Source organism: Taudactylus pleione, unplaced genomic scaffold (assembly GCF_031769625.1).
Source record: "Taudactylus pleione unplaced genomic scaffold, aTauple2 ptg000462l, whole genome shotgun sequence".
NCBI classification, from domain to species: domain Eukaryota; kingdom Metazoa; phylum Chordata; class Amphibia; order Anura; family Myobatrachidae; genus Taudactylus; species Taudactylus pleione.
The window spans coordinates 2451833-2468266 of NW_028284864.1; the positions used below are offsets into that span (position 1 = coordinate 2451833).

Genomic DNA, 16434 nt, shown 5'->3' on the forward strand with positions numbered 1-16434 from the left:
CAAAACCATTTGGCATACACCATACTGCATTAACTTTAGCAGTCATAACTGAAATGACCTGAAAACACATTCAAAAGGATATGATTGAGAATCAAAATATTGGAATAAAGATTAAAGAAGGCTGGGAGCTGCATCATTCAAAACTTGTACGCAAACATTTAAAGTGCAGTTCCCTATAACTGCAAGCAGATGTCATTGTTGGGATTTCTTCTGAGACAATGTTTCTGTTTGTAATACAGTTGTGCTACATTGGGGTGGAAGGTGGCAGATAATGGATTTATGGGTAGTAGAAGAGAAACGATGGCATCTCAATGAATAATCAGCGCTGCAAACATTTAAGCTAGCCATGCACCTGAATGGTATCATTCCAACCAGCTAACTAGTTGGCTGAATGGAATGATAAACTGGCAGTGTGTGTGAGCAAACGATAATCAGATGAAAAACGGCCAAAAGCGGTTTGACCAACTTGTTGGGAAAATCAAACATGTTTAATTTTTTCCCGGCTAATCAAACTTTTCCCCCAACTGAACGATTAATAGGCGGACAGGACACTGGCTGCTAGTGTTCACCTACCTCCTCACTGTCATAATGGCTTTCGGGGCCAGGGTTGCTCCTGCCAGCCTGGGATCCCTGTCAGCTGCAGAGCCGGAGGATCGATGATGGGTCAGTCCGGCAGCGCTGCTTCAGAAATTAGTGTCCGCCTCACTAATTTCACCCCCACAACCCCCTTCCCCGTGATCGCAGCACCCGCTGACCCCACCCCCACGCAATCGTGGCATTTGCATTCCGGAGCTTGGTAAATCTAGCAGCATTGCATCCCCCATAGAACCCTATGGGGTATATGTATATAACACACACACACACACACACACACACACACACACACACACACACACACACACCACCCCCCCCCCCTCCCCCTACCTTCTTGGATGAGGGGGACTACAGCCTCTAGAAGCCGGGTAGGGCTGCCAGAAAGGCAGAAAAGTGTCTTCTCACTGGAAGCTGGTCTCTGCTAATCGCAGCCCGGACTGGCAGTCCCAGGGGGAGAAAACACCTCCCCTTGGGACTGCCTGTCCTGTGTGTGACTGGCAGGTGGCGCTTCCAATGGGCAGTCACTGTCAGTACAGTCAACTGGCTCACTGGTGGTGGCAGATTTTATATACTCTGCTAGATAAAAGAAACTATAAAACAAAAACTATACAGTTGGCGGTTATACTACACTCACCTTCCACTAAAAACTGCAGAGAGATTTTGCTCAGGGAATCCGTATTGATTGATTGAATAGAAGTTTGGTAAAGATCAATTTCTGTTGATTTATAAGGGAACGTTACAGCCTCTGTGAATATCCGTTCAGTAGATGCTTCTACAAGTTTAGCCGTGGTAAGGTCTGCAACGTGTTGAGTAGGGGCAGTCTCTGGCTCTGGAACAGTGTCTCGGGCGCTTTCTGTAGGAGTATCTGTGAAACGCTCCGTCGCATAGGTTGTTTCTGCATTAGTGGCCTCCTCTACAGTGATCGCTGTGGTGGTCTTATCTGAAGTATGAAGAGTTTTTGTAATATCAGTTGCTTCAAGATCAGAAGTCCATACTTCAGTTTGGTATTCAGACACCCACGTGTCAGATGTGGCCGTGGCCCCATCCCAGTAATACTTTTGAGATTTCTTTGGTACCTCGCGTCTATTACGGTTATATGTTGGATATCTGTAATGAATTGTCCCATCGTTGTATGTAAGCCGAATGATTTTCTTTGGAAAGTCTTCCAAAATCAACTCCAGCACATAGGAGCCAGTGCCCATCCATGATGGAACAGACAAAGTACAGCGGCTCTAGAATGAGAATTATATACAGACTGTTACCGATTTATGGGTATATCTACAATGAAAATACAATTTTATCAATAAATGGAATTGATTTTGCATTTAATTTTATTAGAGAGAATATATCATTTTTTATTTTAAGTATTTTATGATGCTACTTAGTGTTACTGCATTAACGAAAGACTATGCATTGGAGACAAGACTCTCTCCATTCATCAGATTTGGCAAAGGTCATGGGTACCTGGTGATTTTTCTGCCAACTTGCAATTGTTTACTGAAGTGTGAATAGACCATTCCTAGTAACCTGCTCCCGGTGGTAGAGGTGTCTCCACTGGTGTCTCCGGGGTCCTGGTGGTCACATGTGGAGCAGTTCCAGCGCAGACCTCTGACAGAGCGGCGGTTCCAGTAAGTGTTCCTCCCCTATCCCAAACCTTAACTTCTCCCTAGTGCCTAACCCTAATCCAACTATCCCGCAGCCTGACCATAATGTCGACATTCTAACAATGTCAGTATTTCACAGGTCGACATTGTGGTGTCAACATTGTGAATGTCGACCTTATGACTGCATCCCATTTGGGATCGGGGGAGGGGGGATAGATGTACTAAGCCTTGGAGAGAGATAAAATGGAGAGAGATAAAGTGCCAACCAATCAGCTCCTGTCATTTTTCAAACTCAGCCTGTAAAGTGACAGTTAGGAGCTGATTGGTTGGTATTTTATCTCTTTCCACTTAATCTCTCTCTCTCTCTCCAAGGCTTAATACATCTACCCAGGGCCGTAAAGAGGGTGGTGCGGCCGGTGCCTCCGCACAGGGCGGAAGTCTCCAGGGTCACCGGCCACACACTTCCCGGCTCCAGAGGTCTGCAGGAAGAGACCTCCTGCAGTGGAGCGCGGCGCAGCAAGAATGCCGGCGAAGGCTCCCTACCGCCCTCCACCCCCTGGATGGAAAGGTAAGCGCTCAAGGGGAGGAGGGGGGCGGGGTGGAAACGAAAGGGGCGGCAGTGCTACACAGATCACACTGCCGTCCAGATACGGTGCTGCAACTACCCCTCTGTATTACATGTGGATTTACTATCCACCCACTGTCTGCTCACTTTTTTATTTTTTTTATTTTTTTATTTTTAACAACAACAAGGCAACTGACCAGGGTCACATTTGAACAAACAAAGTAAAAAGAAAGAGAGCCAAACCAGAGGTTATGACCAAAGAGCGGGCTTGTTGTTGGACTTTAACTTTAAAAAGCACAAAACCCATAGAAATTAGAAAAGATAGCAAATGCAATCAAGCCCATAGAAACAGTAATGAAATGTAAATATATAATCCACAATATACAGTAAATGAACGTAGGAAAAGAACAATTGTTCTGTAGCAGAGATTGAGTAGAGAGGAGGAAATGGAAAGAGAAAAAGGGGGGATGGGGGAATGGTAAACCTGATTGCTCATCTGTCTCCTGAGTAGGTGCTAGGTATTATCCTGATTACTACTACTACCACTGACACAATATTGGGAGATATAAACTAGGGGCTTATTAATGCCCAAGGGGGCACGTGTATAGTGGGTCCTTCTCCGAGCAGTGGCCCACCCTGTCACCCTCTCCCTGTCACCCATTGCTACTCCCTTTCACCCTCTGCTTGTCACCCTCTCCCTGTCACCATCTGCTACTCCCTGCCACCCACTGCTACTTCCTGTCACCCTCTGCCACTCCCTGTCACCCACTGCTTCCTGATACCCACTGTTTGTTACCCTCTGCTTCTCCCTATCACCCTTTACCTCTACCTCTCACCCTCTACTCCAGTCACCCACTGCTACTCTCTTTCACCCGCTGCTTGTCACCCTCTCCCTTTCACCATCTGCCTCTCCCTGCCACCCACTGCTACTCCCTGTCACCCTCTGCCTCTGCAGTCACCCTCTGCCACTCCCTGTCACCCACTGCTTCCTGATACCCACTGTTTGTTACCCTCTGCCTCTCCCTATTACCCTTTACCTCTACCTGTCACCCTCTACTCCAGTCACCCACTGCATCTCCAATCACCCTCTGCCTCTCCCAGTCACCATCTGCCTCTCTCTGTCATCCTCTGCCTCTCCCAGTCACCCACTCCCTTTCACCCTCTGCCTCTCCCAGTCACCCTCTGCCTCTCCCTGTCACCCTGTGCCTCTCCCAGTCACCCTTTGCCTCTCCCAGTCACCCACTCCCTTTCACCCTCTGCCTCTCCCTGTCACCCTCTATCCTTCTCCCTCTGCCTCTCCATCTCACCTTTTACCTCTCCCTGTCACCCTCTGCCTGTCCCTGTCACCCTCTATCCATCTCCCTCTGCCTCTCCCAGTCACCTTCTGCCTCTCCCACTCACCCACTCCCTGTCACCCTCTGCCTGTCCCTGTCACCCTCTCCATGTCACTTTCTGCCTCTCCCTGTCACCTGCTGCCTCTCCCTGTCATCCACTGCGTTATGGCATACTGTGAACTTGGGGTGGGGCGGAGGAGGGGCACAAAGATATTTGCACCTGGGCCCACCACTTAAAAGTTCCGCTACTGACTTGATGTGAGGGCTGTATTTCTCTCTCACATCTAATCTTGAATTGTGCACTTGGGCAAGGTCCATCCTGCTGCTGTCACTCAGCGACAGCGTGATAAATGTTGCAGTTGCAGGGCCACCAGGGACTTTTCTACCTATATAACACTGATTAAAGAGCTGAAATATACAGGAACAGAGCCACAGAATAGGGAGAAAATGTTAATGAAGTCAATTCATTATGTTTATTTATGAATGTGGGATTAGAATCTGAGACTTCAGTAATATGTATGTAGTATGTAATAATGGCTCATATAACTGATATAACACACTAGCTGAAAAGTATATCACATGACCTACTACTGAAATACTATAGGCCACATTCAAATACTTATTGGTTTAAGTAAAAGGAAACAGCAACTTTAGAGTGATGGCGTCACTATGTTTTAAAGGCTGTGGACCCATTTCAGCATGGATCGCAAATGCAACAGCGTACACAGATTGATTGATGGTGCACACTTTGCGGTCACTCAAGCAGAACAAAATCTATTGCAGAGGGAGTGACAGGCTGTGAGTGTTTGGGGGTGATGACGGGGGTATGGTCGGAGAAACGTGGGCATGTCTGTCCGTTTGAACGCCGTTGCATGGGCGTGCATAAATTAGGCACTGAGACAGCATACGCAGCCTGAGTACTCACTGCGTGCAATAAGACTTAGAGGTCTATTTACTAAGCAGTGTTAGGAGACAGAGGCCCTGTTTCAGAGCCGGCCGCTCTGACAGAGCGCTCGCTCTGAATCAGGGCCGGGCTTTTTTTGACCACCCACAGCTATAGCGAGCGGCCAGGAAGATGGTCGCGATGGTCAAGACCATCGTGATCTTCGGGCTTGCGACGAGACCCTTGTGGTAGGGTCTCATTGCCGCAAATCCCAGAGAGCTTTCGGCTCAAACTGAGCCGAAAGCTCTCCCACTGACATTACTTGTGATGTCAGTGGGGCCGCCACCAGACGGTAGGCGTTCTCATTGGAACGCCGCCGTCTGGGCAGCCACCCCCCTGGCCCACCCACCAAAGGGGGCGTGCTGTCACTCGACATCGACAGCACGCCCCCTTTGGTACGAGACCCGGAGCGACAGATTGCCCGTCGCTATCGGGTCTCGCGCATGCGCACGACGTAGCCGGCTCCGTTGTGCGCATGCGCTCTGGGCCACCATTGACCCGGTTGGGAGCGCTCAGCGCTTGCGACTGGGTCTGAATCAGGCACAGAGTGAAAAGTGATAAGAAAGTGATAAAGAGCCAGCCAATCAGCTCCCAACTGTCATCTCACAGGCTGTGTTTGAAAAATGACAGTTGGGAGCTGATTGGCTGGCACCTTATCACTTTCTTATCACTTTTCACTCTGTCTCCTAACACTGCTTAGTAAATAGACCCCTTACAGTTTCTGCGGTAGGTCAGACCTGCTGTGATTGTGCGTGACGGGCCAATGGTATTCGATGTTACCGATGTCTCTATGTTGGCTGTGCGATGACTCTGCAATTGCGTTCATTAGCATATTTTTGCAGCATATCGTGCGGAATCGTATCTGCAATCGCATTAGCGATCTATGCTGAATCAGGCCCTTCCCAGGGAAGGTCAACATGTGATCCAAAAACTTACTTCATCTATTTCAAAAACTGTATAGCAACCAGCACATTCTTCATAATAATTATATCCATATCGGCACCGCACAGAGTCTCCGTCAGGGTCGTGTGCCAGTAAGTTAATGGTGGTTGCACAATTCTGAGGAATCCTTGAAATAAAAAAACAGTTGTATAAAAATTATTAGTTTACAACCTGGTTATTTAAAATGCAAAGAAGCATGTGATGGTCAGACGTAAACCAATCACAGCTGCGATTGTCATTGGAGTATATAATGCTGGGTACACACCTGAGCGATGGATTAGGCCGCCTGTGCGATGGGCTGACAGATCCAATGATCTGGTAAGTGGTATGCACAAATGATGTTGTGCATACACACACACCAATACGCCACCTGACATGTCTGGCCGGTAGTGACTTCATTGGTCAGCAGGTCGGCCATGCAGAAAGCCAGATGCATTGATATATCTGCAAGATATAATAGCATTAACTGTGCTGCATAACTGACCAGACATATCATCTGTACACATCCGCAGATGCACTATGCCATACGGATGTTTTCGGGAGATATCCGGCAAATTTCTTTTGATAAATAGGCACCTAAATACGGAATAGAATTGTAATTTATCGGCTGCAATTAAACTACTTGTTGTATAACTGATTTGCCTGCTGCTTCCAAAAAATAAAGGAATTACTCAGCCCTCTTGAATAAAGACTAACAAAAAAGAAAAATAGAAAGCGCTAGCACACAGTTCTTATATATAGGAAAATAAGAATTTATTAGTTCCTTTCTTTAATGAAAGGGTAATACCAGCTACTTGGCAAACATTATTGGGCCAAAATATTTCAGACTTGCATACATTAAACAGATCTAAAAATTAATAATATAAGTCTTATTTTATATTATACCTTCATTTAAGATAGTACTTGAAACTTTAAAAATCCTTACTAATGTAAAACCACAGGATGACTATTTTTCTATAGCAATAGCTGTGTTTCAATCTTGAAAACCACAGATGATAACAAAAAAGTTAAATTTGCAACCTTGTTTCACATTGATTGGTGTCACAACCCTGGCTAGTTTTTACCTTTTGCCTTGAGACTTACCTCTGCCAGCTGCTCCGTGGATCTGTGTGTGCAATTCGCCTGGGAAATCTGCTCTAAATTATACTGGCTTTAACACTTCTGTGTATGCATTTGGACAGTGCTCTCCTTTCCACAGTGATTATTCACCTGGGCCCTCCTCTGTCTGTGAACACTGCTAGCCTTGATTGAAATTGCAGGTGTAGTTCTGACTCTCAGTACTGCAGAGTTGATTGCCCCCTATGCATGTTGTGCCCTCCACCACTCAGAGTGCTACTACCAGACCACCTGACAGTATCCACCAATTCCTGCCAGACCCAGGGTATATACATCCTCTGATAGCATTCTGGGCCTGAACATCTTGTTACTTCCTGTGGTGTACAGATTGTGCTATATCTGTCTCTCTGTGTACATGTATCCCAGGCTCCTGCTGGCAGCAACCCCTGGTGCAAATCCTGCTGGTTTCCAGACCAGATCATCTAGTAATCCTGCTAACAGCTATACCTGGCATATCCAGAAATCCTGCTGGTTCCCAGACCAGTTCATCTAGTAATCCTGCTAACAGCTATACCTGGTGTATCCAGAACTCCTGCTGGTTCCCAGACCAGTTCATCTAGTAATCCTGCTGATGGCTTCCCAGTCGCACCAAGTAGCTCCTGTGCTACCACCATTCTTCATACAGCTTCCCAGCTGCACCATGCAGCCTGTGCTGTCATCAGTCTCCATTTCGGCTTCATTGCCACACCAATCAGCCCGTGCTGTCATCAGTCTCCATTCAGCTTCATAGCCGCATTAGCATTTCCTGTACTATCGTTTACTATCAGTCGCTCTTCTACACTCATCCAGAAGTCCAATTCTGCAAGCCTGCCTACAGGTATTCCGTCCAGCTCAGCAAGCCTTCCTGCCGGTCCCAGTCCGGTTCCTCCAAGTTATCTATTGGTTCTCAGTCCAATTCTGCAAGCCCACCTACCGGTACCCCATCCAGTTCAGCAAGTCTTCCTGCCGGTCCCAGTCTGGTTCCTCCAAGTTTTCTACTGGTTCCTGTTCCTGTCATTTATCGTCAAAGGCAGTTCTCACTGCCACACAATTCTTATGCAAATAGAGCTATTTACCTCATCTATGGTTCCAGTCAAGCCAGTCTCTGCTGAATCCAGTTCAACACCTGAGTCAGGTAACTCTCAGACACCAATTGTGACAGATTGGTATTTTAGAAGCACAAAATAGCTGTTCTTTAAATATAGTGGAATAGTGGATTCTTGTATATCAATTTGTGTTCCAACAGCACAGAAAACTCCTGTTGCTTCTAATAATGCTGTAGTACAGCTGTCTGCATTTAATTAGAGCTAAAGAAACAGACTGTTATGTCTTTATGCAGCAGTTTAAGGGGCATATGTATCAAAGCTTGACGTGAGATAAAATTGTGAAATATAGACAAAAAGACCTCACATCGATACACTATCTATTCTTATTACAAAATTTTACAGATATTAATTTCCTAGACATTGCACTTTCAATAAGACATGAGGAGGACCTTATAAAAAGAAAAATTTGAAAAAATGGAACCTTATAAATAATCATCTATCACCTACTAAAAAAAAGGTGAAGAGTTTTTAAGGAAATTTCTGGACTGATATTATTAATATAACTGTTGAACCTGCACAGATAAACTTAATAACTAAAAGGCTTGAACAGCACAATGTCTGCGCATTACTAATGTAATTGTTGAACCTGCATAGACAAATGATAAATAGGCCTGAACAGCACCATGTATGCACATGTGCTGGCTGAGACGGCACAAATAAAAAGACTGATCAGAGGACATAATGGACACGCTTACTGAGGAAGCCGCCGACATTGGGCAGAGGCAGAGAAATGTGTTTTATTGCTATTGAAAAGACCAGCTGGTTTTATACACGTCCCTGGTATCCGCTGTCTTTTCTGGTGATCTGGCTGTTAAAAATCCGGAGATGGTTGTATAACATATGGAGGATACAAAGCCAACAATAAGGAGAAGGGAGAGAGAACCTTCTAAATTACCAGTAAGAGGATGTAGTAAATTATATACATATTTTGTCATGGCCATGATTAATTTTATTTAAGACATGCAAGCACTTTTTATTTACGAATACTAGAGATTCGGGTTGTACTGCTTGTAGCAGTTTCCAGTTTTTACTGTGACTTTTTTCATTGAAGTCTGTCTAAAAGACTGTTATAATTGAATGTGGGGAGCTGTGCAGACAACTTGTCGTCATAATATTATTGGAATCAGCTGGAGATTTTTTCTGCCTGTTGGGACTTAAACTGCTGCATAAAGATATAAGGCCCCCATACATCAGAGATTGATTGCAGCAATCGTGCAATTTGCAATCGATTGTGTATAAGAATCTTTTCCTTTTTCAATCGATTGCAGATTGCAGAATTGCCACAATCGATTGAAAAAGGGAAAGATTTTTATACACAATCGATTGCAAATTGCACGATTGCTGCAATCAATCTCTGATGTATTGGGGCCTATAACCGTCTGTATTTGTAGTTCTAATTAAATGCAGACAGCTGTACAACGGTGTTATTAGAATCAACAGGTGTTCTCTGTGCTGTTGGAACACAAATTGATACATAAGAATCCTCTATTCCACTATATTTAAAGAACAGCTATTTTGTGCTGCTAAACTACCAATCAAAGTGAAACAAGGTTACAAATTGAACTTTTTTGTTATTATCTGTGGTTTTCAAGATTGAAACACAGCTATTGCTATAGATAAATAGTCTTCCTGTGGTTTTACATTAGTAAGGATTTATAAAGTTTCAAATACTCTCTTAAATGAAAGTATAATATAAAATAAAAGACTTATATTAGTAATTGTTAGATCTGTTTAATGTATGCAAGTCTGTAATATTTTGGCCCAATAATGTTTGCTAAGTAGCTGGTATTACCCTTTCATTAAAGAAAAGAATGTATAAATTCTTCTTTTCCTATATATAAGAACTGTGGGCCTAATTCAGACCCGCTCGCGAGCGCTGAGCGCTCGCAAGTGGGTCGATGTTGGCCAAGTGCGCATACGCACAACGGAGGCGGCGCCATCGTGCGCATGCGTGAGACCTGAATAATGACGACCAAGCCGTCGTTATGGGTCTCGCACCAAAGGGGGAGTGCTGTCGATGGTGATTGACAGCACGCCCCTTTGGTGGGCGTGCCGGGGGCGTGGCTGCCCAGACGGAGGCGTGGGAACGCCTACCGTCTGGGGCCGGCCCCACTGACATCACAAGTGATGTCAGTGGGAGTGCTTTTGACTCTGATAGAGCCAAAAGCACTCCAGGGCTTGCGGCAACGAGACCCTACCGTAAGGGTCTCGTCGCAAGCCCGATGGTCGCGATGGTCTTGGCGTGTCATAACACTGACTTACATCCAAATGTAAATGAGTCCCAAAGCAGTTAGTAAGATCTATGTGTTAAGGAAAACACACTGATACTTTTCAGAAAATGCATGTAGCCATAGGGATCATTGGGGAAGATATGACGCCTCCTGCTTCGCCTCTTTACTGAGGCGAAGCAGGAAGCACCAACGATGAAATGTATTAACATCTCAGCGGCCAGAGCCGGGGAGTGATAATTCCCTCCACTGGTGTTCCCTGCCTGAGTACACAGCACATCACCCTAGTGCTGAGGTGCTGTGTCTCAGTCTCGGTTGGCTCCACTGAGCATATGCGGGATCTCGCAAGCATCGCAAGATCCCACGTGCAGCCCTGGAGCTGGCAGCCCCTGCAGCAGGGACAGTGCTGTTCCTGCTGTGGGGATAGGGCATCACCAGGCTGCAGCTGTTGATAATGACCGATGCAGTGGATGGAACGGTGAAGCAAACTGACCATTCATACATAGCCCTGCCTATCTTGTAGATAACAGCGCCGATAATGACAGGGGTGCATTACCGCCCAGCCCCCCAATCATACATGGGGGAGAAGCGGTATCAGTGCACATAATGTGGGGTGTTTGACTGGGGTGGTACACCTGTCAAACCGTAATGCAGATGTCCTAAGGCGAGCTCAGGGAGGACAGAAACCTCCTGCGGAGCATAAGGGCTGCGCTGATACGGCTTAGGCAGTTAATACATCTCCCCCATTGTGCCTTATATCCAATGCAGGGATATGGCACTAAAGATCCCATTTGAATGTCTATATCTCTGATTCATTATAATTTTCCATGTCCTGTTGATAACGTGAAATTGTGGACATACAAGAAAAACATGTGCGGAATTCTGGAGGATGGGGCCAAGTGAAAAAAATCATGAGCAGCCATGTATTTAATTTCAAATGTTGCTTGTTATAAAATCCATGTATTTCACATTACATTTTAATATCGAGCACATTCAGATTGAATTTTTCATTACAGGTAAAGGCATACGATAGCAGAGTTATAGAAGTATTAGTAATATGTATTAAATTGTCTATGATGCCTGCACGGTGTATTGGGCTCCTGGGATAGTTGCACCCTGGCTGTTGGAATATTGACATGGAGTGCCGATCAGCAAAATTATATATATATATATATATATATATATATATATAAACTTAATTTACCCTTGTAAAAATATAATGATGATGATAATAAAAATATCAACTTCGCTGCCTAATCTATAAATGATTAATAACTGGCTTTGTAAAGTTGTATATTATGAAATCATTTTGTGTAAATTAGAAAGAAAATGATTAATACATTGCCCTTGTATATATATATATATATATATATATATATATATATATATATATATATATATATATACATTATATAAAAAACATAATTTTGCTTGTAAAAATATTGCATGCTTGTTTTTAAATTGTAGACATATCTATGTCTAATATAATGCATTTAAAACTAATATATATATAAAACCAACAGCAGGTGACGCTTAAACATTTAAACATAATTTTCACTGCTCTTGTAAAAATAGCATGTTTAGATTCGAATGATAGACATTTCTCTGCCTAATATAATTACATAAAAATTTATAGTATAACATTATCCAGAGAAAAAATATGTGATTATTAATAAATAACTTCCAATTTTTTAAATGCATCATACAATCCCTATTTCCAATATCACAACAACAATTGAATCAAAATTTCAAGCAAACCCCCAAAAGCTAAATATTGTATTGAGCGCGCTCTATTGGTAACTACAAAGTCTGAGTCATCAGATGTATAGATTGAGTGAGACATTTGATTCACAAAAGACAAACCAGCTGCTAATTCATGCATCATAAACAAAACCAACACATCCAAATTATATATTGTTACATTTTGCTAACACAGCTGTCTTCCTAAAAAAAACGTAATGCATCATGCATACAATAGATCTATAAATAATAAATATTTATACATGCTACACTACAATTGACAACATAATATGCTACACATGTATTACCAAAAGAAACCACACCCTGTCAGAGGCATTAGCGTCTAAGGGCCATATTCAATTTGGAGCGAAAACTTTTTATCGCCATTTTCGCCTATTTCATTTATCCCCATATTCAATTTCAAAGACATTTCGCCGATGAGAAAAATCTTTGTAAAAAATAGGGGAAAACTTTTCTCCACAGAATAGGTGGTGAAAAAAAGTGCAGAATTGGGGTTTAGGGGTGTAGGCTTAAAAGAAATTAGCCTGGACCCAAGGGAATTTTCCCCCAAAAAATGTGTCAAAAAAAGTAATAAAAAAAAAAAATCGGGACACCCCAAAGAATTTACTTTCATTTTGGGGTTAAAAAAAATAAATATGGAAAACACTTATAAAATAGCGGAATTAAATTCAGAGGGGTTCCAAAGTATGCAGGTGTTTTCTTCATTGCGGGTAGTAGCAGCAGGTGCATTTTTGAAGATTTTTTAAAAATCAGTTTCGGGACTTAAAAATATGTTTGCATCCATTTTCATGTACCCCAAATTTGATGGGCATAGTTATTTTTCCCAAAAAAATCCTAAATGCTATTCTTCATCACCTGCTTCAAAGCAGCATTTATGCACCTGCTGCAGCTATTTAAAAACCCGACTTCTCTTCAGCAGGCAAAAACGGGTGATCCCTCATGTCTGGACATCTTTAGGGGGTGCCAAGGATGATTTCTCAAAAATTCTCAGGTTTTTTCGCTGCTTCTAGTTTCGCCGGGTCCCGTATTCGCGTCCTTTGCAATTGAATATGGGGACAAGCGGGCATGCATGTGATACTTTTCCGCCTAGTGAAAACTGTGTAGCATGATGGTGAAAAACATAAACAAGAAAAAAAACACATATATTTTTCAAACATAGACTAGAACCCAATAACGAGGGGGCTGAATGTCAGCTTACAGCAGGGGGCATGGCCGCACGTTAATGCTGTTGCGGGGGCGTGACCAGTGTGGGCCGGGGGAGTGGCCGCGAGATTGCAGCTTTGCCACCTCTTCACAATGCCATAGTAAACGGCATTGTAAAGCGGGGGGCGGGGCCACGATGACGCGATTCAACGTGAATCGCGTCACCGAGCACACCCGCGGCGGGGGTTTTGCTAGTAACTGTGGGGGATAAGGGAGGGATGGCGGCTTGCGGGAGCCTTGCCTGCCTTCCCGGGGGGCCGGGAGTGGTACCCGATAATCGGGAGGGTAGGCGAGCCTGTTATTAAATCACTAAAGTTTTGATTAAGAAGTCTCCTAGTGCCACCTCATTTTCGGGTATATATATATTTATATATATATATATATATATATATATATACATACATACATACATACACACAGACACACAGACACACACACACACACGATCCGGCACTCTGAGGAAACTGCTGGTCCTGTGCCAGGTGCCCTCCACGGCCAACCTCTGAACAAGATTGCTGAAATACAAAGTCCCACAGGCGGCACTCTGGTCTGGTGAATAAGGTAACACTTAGGCCCTCATTCAGAGCCACTCGCTAGCGGCAGTACGCTCGTTCCGAGCGATGTTCGCACATCTGCGCATGCGTACGGATCGTTATACGCATGCGCGAACCAGTCAGTGCGGCCGAAATTCATGTGCTCGCAATATAGCGAATGCCTGCTATTTTGAGTGACAGAATGTGGCGTATGTGGGTGGTAACAGGGGAAGGTGCTTGAAAACGGGGAGTGGAGATCAGAACGCAGGCGTGCTTAAAGGTCAAAACGGGCGTTTTATGGGTGTGCATAATTAATACAGCAGCGTCATTGACCACGTCACTGGGTTATTTTATAGCCAGAACTGCTCGCAAGATTGTGGTAGCAAAAACCAACCACAAGAATAGCGAGCAGTTCATACGCTGGTCGATGTACTCGATTAATCTAATAAATAGCGGACATGACGTATGGTGCGAGCGGCCAGGGGGCGTTTTTAACAAATAAACGAGCGTATGTTTTGCTCGCTCGTTCAGACTTAGAGGTGTGAACAGACTGCAATTTGCGAACGGATCATTTGAATAGCCACCCCTTGTTTTTGAACGAACGACCGCAAATGGCGAACGGCTCTGAATCAGGCCCTTAATACGGCATAAGGTGCAACGTTTCAATGCCTTTATTAGCATTTTTGCCAAGATAAAAACGCTAATAAAGGCATTGAAACGTTGCACTTTATGCCATATTAAGTGTTACCTTATTCACCAGATCAGAGTGCCTCCTGTGGGATGGATATATATATATATATATATATATATATATATACGATAGAAAAAGGAGCATTGCACACTCAATTCAAAATATATATAATGCTGGGTGCTTGATTATAAAATATTACCACATTGTTATCCAGAATAGGAAGAGGCAGCACACCAAATAATCTTCAGAAAAAATAGATTTATGTAGAAAGCATGTCAATAAAAATCCTGTTACCAGAAGCCAACTGCAGTCACATATTAAAGTGCATTGAAGTGCATTATTATCGTGTTTACTTATCCAAGCTGCTTGTGTCGCTCTCTGGTACCAGATATAAATAACAATCAACCTTGGTAAATGGACAGCCCGAAGACCGTTTCGGGGCTTAGACACACCATCATCATGGGGCACCTCGTCAAGTGAGGTGCCTCATGATGATGGTGTGTCTAAGCACCGAAACGGTCTTCGGGCTGTCCATTTACCAAAGTTGATTGTTATTTATATCTGGTACCAGAGAGCGACACAAGCAGCTTGTAAACACGATAATAATGCACTTTAATATGTGACTGCAGTTGGCTCCTGGTAACAGGATTTTTATTGACATGCTTTCTACATAAATCTATTTTTTCTGAAGATTATTTGGTGTGCTGCCTCTTCCTATTCTGGATAACAATGTGTGTGTGTATATATATATATATATATATATATATATATATTACACACAACCTGGGAGCTGCGGTCCATATAAATAGTCCAACAACCGGGGTGCACTTCCAGTGAGCCAGGCCAGGGACCAGGTAACCTAATTTCCAGATAATTGGCAGCACTCCACAGATTCAAATAAAGACAGATGAATATGCAGAAATAATCACAACGTTTCAGATGTTTAATCACATCTTTCTTCAAGGCATACTTGAAGATATTATTAAACATCTGAAATGTTGCAATTATTTCTGCATTTTCATTTTCTTTCTAATTTACACAAAATGATTTCATACTATACAACTTTACATGACCAGTTATTAATCATTTATAGATTAGGCAGCGAAGTTAATATTTTTATTATCATCATCATTATATTTTTACAAGCATAAATTAAGTTGATATATATATATATATATTTATATATATATATATATATATATATATATATATAAATCATATACACATATTTTATAACAAGCACCATTTGAAATTAAAGGCCATCTATCTATGCATTATTTTAATTTAACCAGCCCCTGTTGCATAATATTCATGGCTTAACATTGGTCTGTTTTAAACTTATTTTACACCACTTATCGTTTCAAATTAAAGTTTGTCTAACAACATGATGCTTATGTTGAATATACTGCTTGCTACAATTTAATACGTATTTATAATACTTCTATAACTCTGCTATCGTATGCCTTTATCTCTAATGAAAAATTAAATCTGGATGCGCTTTATATTAAAATGTAATGTGAAATACATGGATTTTATAACAAGCAACATTTGAAAGTAAATGTGAAATACATGGCTGCTCATGATTTTTTTCACATGGCCCCATCCTCCAGAATTCCGCAAATGTTTTTCATGTATGTCCACAATTTCACGCTATCAACAGGACATAGGTTTTTCTGGCCTTGGACAAACATTTTCCAGCTGGCAAACAAATGCAGGGCCGTAAAAACTTATACCATTCATCATATTTAGGTAGACACATATGTATTTCCATAGCCCTTGTGACATCCCTGCATGAATTTTGCTGTAAATGATAGGATTGGTCGTTTATGATCTGT

The 16434-nt window shown here is 42.9% G+C and overlaps 1 protein-coding gene across 1 annotated transcript in view; it reads right to left on the reverse strand.

Annotated features, from left to right (window-relative positions):
* Positions 1 to 16434, reverse strand: part of LOC148504688 (uncharacterized) — an 87738-nt gene that overhangs the window by 62072 nt on the left and 9232 nt on the right. Inside the window, exons 4-5 of the mRNA XM_088448618.1 lie at positions 5977 to 6109; positions 1229 to 1826 (exon numbers count right to left, since the gene is read on the reverse strand). Of these exons, the coding sequence (XP_088304744.1) occupies positions 1229 to 1826; positions 5977 to 6109 (731 nt within the window). The remainder of the gene's footprint in view (positions 1 to 1228; positions 1827 to 5976; positions 6110 to 16434) is intronic.